This window comes from Lontra canadensis, unplaced genomic scaffold (assembly GCF_010015895.1).
Source record: "Lontra canadensis isolate GAN:19392208 unplaced genomic scaffold, GSC_riverotter_1.0 scaffold20, whole genome shotgun sequence".
Classification (NCBI taxonomy): domain Eukaryota; kingdom Metazoa; phylum Chordata; class Mammalia; order Carnivora; family Mustelidae; genus Lontra; species Lontra canadensis.
The window spans coordinates 12,350,789-12,357,980 of NW_022631014.1; the positions used below are offsets into that span (position 1 = coordinate 12,350,789).

Genomic DNA, 7,192 nt, shown 5'->3' on the forward strand with positions numbered 1-7,192 from the left:
TGGCAAAAGACTCTCTTGATAGATTTTAAAGAATTCATGTTTTAACGTCAATTCATGTCATTCTTGACTTCTCTGTTGCTAGCTGTCTGCACATGGGTACACAAGATTGAGTTAAAACAAATTCACTGGGCAAAGTGTTTTACTATAAACAATTATAATTCTGATGAACTTTGGGGCCATATTTCTGAAGGTATTTCTTCTCTCTGCTAAGACAGTGGTGCAAATCGTTTGAAGAATCTTGGGACCGTGTACAACCATCTGACTGGCTATGCACCATTACAGAACTCTTATTATGTGGAATGGAAAGAAGCTGCTACCTTTTATTGTTAAGTTTAAAGACAACTAAAACTCAACTTAGATAATTTAAGCTTCCTGAACTCTTCTTTTTTTTTTTTTCTTAAAGATTTTATTTATTTATTTGATAGAGAGACACAGTGAGAGAGGGAACACAAGCAGGGGAAGTGGGAGAGGGAGAAGGCTTCCTGCCAAGCAGGGAGCCTGATTCAGGGCTCCATCCCAGCACCCTGGGATCATGACCTGAGCTGAAGGCAGAAGTTTAATGACCGAGCCACCCAGGCACCCCAAGCTTCCTCAACTCTTAATTCAGAGACAATTGCAGGATTTTTAGAAAGTTAAAAAATTATAAAACCCATATAGGAACACGTGACATGTTCTCAGAGTTATTTCATTGTTATAAATGCTTTCATTATTAAACAAGAAAAATGACTCAAATGAGTAAAGAATTCAATTCAAGAAGTTATATGAAGAACAATAAAATAAACTTAATAAAATGGAAGGGATTAGTAATGAAGAACAATAGAAGAAACTTAATAAAATGGAGGGAATTAATAAAGTTAAAAGCAGAAAATAAATAATTACACTGAAAGAAATAGACTGCATAAATCAAAGAACAAGTTCTTGAGGAAAACAATGAATTCTTCTGGCAAATGTAATCTCCAAAAGAAATTGAAAAGCATAAATTCACAAGATCAACTTTAAAAATATGATATAACCATAGAAATGGATATTGCTTTCAAAGAATAAGAAAATAAAATATATTAACAATTCCCACACAAAACAGTACAAAATTGTACACAGATAAAATATGGAACAATAGCTATAGAAGAAATGGAAAATGTTCCAAAGAATAAACTTCATAAAAAAGATGTAGGCTCAGACATGGTTTTATAGATTAGTTATTTCAAAGTATTAAGCAACAGAAAATTCTCATATTACACCGACTTTTTCCATTACTGAAAATGATGGAAAGCTTCACAGCGCATTTTATGTAATGAGCCTAATCTGGAGACCACTGTCTAACAGATAAGACCAGCACATAAAATTTTAAAATAAAGTAAAACATAAAAACATGCTTCATGTGATTTTTCACAAAATATTTATGTGTGAATATTTTATATAAATGCCCTATTTCAATAAAAATTAGAATATAAAAATGTAAAACTTATTGATATAATTCTAAGCTCTTGAATGATAAATTCAGTCATTTATTTATTTATTTATTTATTTATTTTTAAAGATCTTATTTATTTATTTGACAGAGAGAGAGATCACAAGTAGGCAGAGAGAGGGAGAGAGGAAAGCAGGCTCCCCGCTGAGCAGAGAGCCCGATGCGGGGCTTGATCCCAGGACCCCGGGACCATGACCCGAGCCGAAGGCAGAGGCTTTAAACCACTGAGCCACTCAGGCGCCCCAAATTCAGTCATTTATTAAAAAGTGATATATTGAGAGTAAGTAGGATATAATCTAAAAATCTTATATTTGTATTATGATCTCTCTGTAAAAAATATAATAATACAATTGGTCACATCAAATGAAAAACCATGTAATAAGTTAAAAAGTCATTTGGTGAAAAATAATACATTATACACAAAATCTTGAACTACAAGTAGAAGGAACATTTATCACAGTTAAAAAACAATCTAAGGCTAGCTTAGAGGATAAGAATAAAATGCAAGAAACATTCCCATTAAAATAAGGAAAGAGACAAAGATTTGAACTATTGCCACTACCTTTTCTTAAACCTTGTTTTGAAAGATTCAATCAATAACAAAAACAAGAAGTATAAATAAGATGTTTAACAATTGCAAAGGAGGAAATATAATTATTATAAGTAGATATAATCATTACACTAGAGAAATGAAGAGAATCAGCTGGAAAATTTTACACAAGTAATAAAATATCCAGAGACAAAGTAATTATGTAAAAACCGATAGCTAGAGTGGAAAAATTACTATTGTCACAACAAAATCAAGGCATTTCATAGCCAAGAATATACTCAACAGAAAAAAGGTACATAATGTTATAAGGGAAAAAATGTTGTTACGCACATAAAATGAAAATAAGTTCTTACCAAATAAATTTAAAAATTAATACAAAGCTTGTAAAAAAAAAACTCAAGGTGTTTGCATTTTTAAGAAGTTGCAAATTGATGATAAGAGTTCATTTTGATAGCATGGAGGACATGGGGAGTTAGGAGAAGGCATTTGGGGGAAATTGGAAGGGGAGGTGAACAATGGGAGACTATGGACTCTGAAAAATAATCTGAAGGGTTTGAAGAGGTGGGGGGTGGGAGGTTGGGGGAACCAGGTGGTGGGTATTAGAGAGGGCACGGACTGCATGGAGCACTGGGTGTGGTACAAAAACAATGAATACTGTTATGCTGAAAATAAATTTAAAAAATGATTTAAAAAAAAAGAGTTCATTTTGAGTTTTTATTTTTTATTTTTTTACCTTAATTTTATTTTAATGAAAGTTCATTTTGAAAAATATGGGGATGATACTTGCCAAGAATATTATGAATAAACAAAGAATATTAAAAAGGAACTTCCCAGGGCAGCTGGGTGGCTCAGTCAGTTGAACATGTGTCTCGTGATTTTGGCTCAGGTCATGATCTTGGCTCAGGTCATGATCTCAGGGCCATGGACTAGAGCCCCATATCGGGCTCTGTGTTGAATGTGGAATTGGCTTAGGATTCTCTCTTTCCCTCTCCCTCTTCCCCCACTCTCTCCCCTGATCTCTCTCTCTCTTTGTCTTTCCCTCCCTCTATTAAAAAAAAAAAATGAACTTCCCAAGAAAACATGAAAATACATATATGAGACAGTAATTAAATCTGTGGTATTAAAGTGGAAATAAGGGTATCAAAGGAAAGTAATTTAAATCCCAGACGAAAAAGCTTTTTCTGTAACAGAAGACTTCCAAAGTGACATTTTACATGGATGATAAATATTAATGGGACCACTGGTTAGCAACTGGACAATTCACAGATACCCGCATGGATGAGGAGTGTGTGTTTGAGGACTGGACCAATTATACCAGCAGTGAAGCTCAGCAAAAGAAAAGCAATAATCCAGCCACACCACCACCACCACATACAACATGGTACCCACCCATGCATATACATTACACACACATATCTCAACAGGATGCTTTTCATCCTCTTCTTTCTGGAAAAAGAAGAGGTGAAGGGCAGAATGTGATTATACTTGTGGATTTACTAGAAAATCACTGGACTGAACTGTGAGAAACTTGCAGTTGGGTAGATTTGATTGTCTGCTGCTGGGTGAGCTTGAGGCTAAAAGTCAGAAATTAAATTGGGTTAAGAAATAAATTCTATTTTTACATGCCTGAGTCTGTGGCTGAGAAATTCATGCCTATTAAACCTTAATCAAATCAGGGCTATCCTTGCTTGGCAAGGCTTGATAGCTTCCCAGTTGTGCTTCTAATGAAATCCAAACTCTGGGGCCAGAAGACCCCGTATGTTCTCCTCCTTGATTAAATCTCTCAGCTCATCTCTTGTCCCCTCTCCTCTGCTCCCACGATATTCCCGCAGTACAGACTTTCTTGTGAACAGAGCGAGATATCTCCTGTCTAAAGTCTTTTTACTTGCTGGGACCTTTGTCTGAACAGCTGTTCCTTTGCTTGAAATGTAATTTCTCTGTTGATTTTTTTAACTTCTTTCCTTTGTTCTTTAATTCTCAACTCCAATACCACATCCTCCAAAATGTTCTCTCTCTGATTTGCCTAACAAAAAGTTACTTTTTTATTATATCCTTATATGTATTTTCTACACAATGCTTCGTAAATCAAATTCTGTTTATCTTGTTTACTTGTTCATTGTTATTATCTCCTATATTGTCTCCTCTCAACAAATGTGAACTTTCTGAGGGCTAAGATATCGTTTGCTTCATTTATTCATTTATTGTGAAAAATTACATGACCTCGAGGTATATATATTTCATTTCATTTCATTCATTCATTTATTGTGAAAAAATAGATGACCTCGAGGTATATATACACCTATGGCAAAAGAAAATTTTAAGCCATGGTATGAAATATACCTAGCACAACAGAATGTTATTTCTAAAAATGACACTAAAAGAGTCATGTAAAACTCATATTTACCCTCTTCTCATAAGATCTTCGCAGGGATCATTTCTATTTCCTCTTTCATACCTTACTAGATTTTCCAATTTTTGGATTCTATACATACATATTTTTAAAGTATTACATATTTCAATTTTAAGTAATTATCTGACAGTGTTGTGTTATTTTCAGAGTTCGTTTTTTTCTCCTTTACCTTTTCATCCTTTCTTAATTCTACCCACAGCAAAGGAGATTGTCATGAGCACAGCAGACCCCAGGTGAAATCCATCTATCACCTAATGAGCATATATGATTTGGGGCAAGTTACTTGACTCTACTGAACACCCACTTCATCACAGAATGGATATAGTGTTAAATGGATAAAATTAAAACCACCTCTGAGCAGATGGTATAAAAGCGACTTTCAGGGTAAGAACTGGAAAAAGAAAAATGGAATAGCTGCCCACCTACTCTCCATTTTCTTTTACGAATTGTCCTTTTTCCTTTCTTCCTCCTATCCGATCTGTATCCCATCAATTCTGGGACTGCATTGGAAGGGTCTTCTGGATAGGGAATTCTGGCCCGTTTTTGTTTGAAGAGGTTTTTTTTTTTTAAACGATCTCTCTGCTCAGTAAAAAATGGACTAGATTGGCAGGGCCAGAAAAACCCAGAATCCTCGGGATACTCTGCAGTTCCTGTTTCTAAATTGCCACATTTTTCTTTATATTACTGTTTCCTTTTGAGCTTTGAAATTCTTGGTACTGGGGTGGGGGATAGGGAGTGAGGAGGTAGAGGAATGGGAGGTTGGGGAGGTGGAAAATGGCAACCTTTAGGCTAGAGTTTGAAAAGCTTAAAGAAAGAGAAATTATCATATAAATATTATTCGACATTGCCTTTTCCTAGACAAAAGGGTCAGAACTTTAAAATGCAGAACAGAAAGTATGTTTGGCATATCATGGAGTCCGGGTGGGAGATCAGATCTAATTCCAAACGGGGGAAAAAAAAAAAAAAAAAGGTTTGATTTTCCAACTGACTCAGGAGAGAATTAAAAGTTGAAATGTTACCATTTGGTTGGCTTCTCTCAGCAGCACCAGGCATTTCCATTCCACGAGGGAAAAACAAAATGAGGCAAACAACCCAAGATTAAATGAAAACAGGTGGGATAGAGGATGCATTTACACTTTACCACCTGGAATGAGAGTATTTGCCTCTCATGGTTTTATAGGCTTGGGGGCTATTGAAGAAATAGCACCGTCTATAAATTGAATCAATGCTCATTAAACTCATTGGGAAAAATTTAGTTAGAAGAACAGCCTAGATGGAAAACAAGCCCTTTGTTTTTATTGGATTTTACAATAGGGAGCATTCCACAATAAGGAGCCTTTAAACATGAAGGCGGGAAGGAGCTAACTATAGAAATTATCCCAGCGTGGGATTGCATCTGGGGGACACTGCGAGTCTCTAGAGAGAAGAACATACTTACAGCAGAGACAGAGGTTAGAGAGGGATTTTTTTGTCTGCAGACCCAAAATAATAACCTTCATGTGAATCTCTCACCATCACCTCCTTCTGTCTTCTCACCCCCAGCAGCGGTTCCACATCCCTGGCCAGATTCTTCTAGTTTCCTAAGTTCTCAGATTTCCCCCCCCCCAAATATTTCACTGTCCATAAAGTGATGATGCTAAGGTATTGTTCTACCTTGAAAAGCAACAGATTATTATAAAATCAAAACTAAATCTAGTATAGCAGAATCCCATCTCTAAAGAAACAGCACCCAAAGAGCCATGTAAAACTCACATTTACCGGGGTCGGAGTGGGCAACGGCCTGCAGAGCAACATGCCTAAGTTTTATTGTGACTACTGCGACACGTACCTCACCCATGACTCTCCATCTGTGAGAAAGACACATTGCAATGGTAGAAAACACAAAGAGAATGTGAAAGACTACTATCAGAAATGGATGGAAGAGCAGGCTCAGAGCCTGATCGACAAAACAACCGCTGCATTTCAACAAGAAAAGATACCTCCTACTCCATTCTCTGCTCCTCCTCCTGCAGGGGCAATGATCCCACCTCCCCCCAGTCTCCCGGGTCCTCCTCGCCCTGGTATGATGCCAGCGCCCCACATGGGGGGCCCTCCCATGATGCCCATGATGGGCCCTCCTCCGCCTGGGATGATGCCAGTGGGACCTGCTCCTGGAATGAGGCCACCTATGGGAGGCCACATGTCAATGATGCCTGGGCCCCCAATGATGAGACCTCCTGCCCGTCCCATGATGGTGCCCACTCGGCCAGGAATGACTCGACCGGACAGATAAGTAGAGACAGAAACCTCTTTGTATTCATTTTATATTACTTGTTCTACTTCACCAGGAGATCATGGTGCTGTGACTCTGGGTGTTTTCTCACAGCAGGACAAGGAAGACTTGTGAAGTCTCTCCTATCAAAGAGAGAATAGTTTTTGCAGGGGAGTAGTGGGACAAAAAAAAAAAAAAGTAATTTTCATTTGTATTGTGAAATGTGAAAATAAAATTGTCAGCTGTTTTAGTTAAAAAAAAAAAAAAAAGCAACAACTCACATTTACCCTCTTCTCATTAGAGACTGCTGTTCCAGGCTTACAAAAGCTTCCAGGATAAAGAAGTTGCTCCTCCAGAGCTCACTTTAAACTGGTCGCAATTGATCAAACATGCAAGCAGGTGTCAGGCTCTGGACCATGCTAAGTCCTGCACATAATGTAAAGAAGGGAGAGGGAATAGGAAACTTCCAGCCTCTATCTGGGAGATTTGTGTCTTACTTTGCTGACATACTAT

General features: G+C 37.2%; 1 protein-coding gene across 1 annotated transcript; it reads left to right on the forward strand.

Moving 5' to 3' along the window:
* Positions 1 to 6,186: 6,186 nt before the first annotated feature.
* LOC116869811 (U1 small nuclear ribonucleoprotein C-like) lies at positions 6,187 to 6,921 on the forward strand. The gene has a single exon (XM_032861403.1). The coding sequence runs from the start codon at positions 6,221 to 6,223 to the stop codon at positions 6,698 to 6,700; it is 480 nt and encodes a 159-aa protein (XP_032717294.1). The 5' UTR covers positions 6,187 to 6,220; the 3' UTR covers positions 6,701 to 6,921.
* The last annotated feature ends 271 nt before the right edge of the window (positions 6,922 to 7,192 follow it).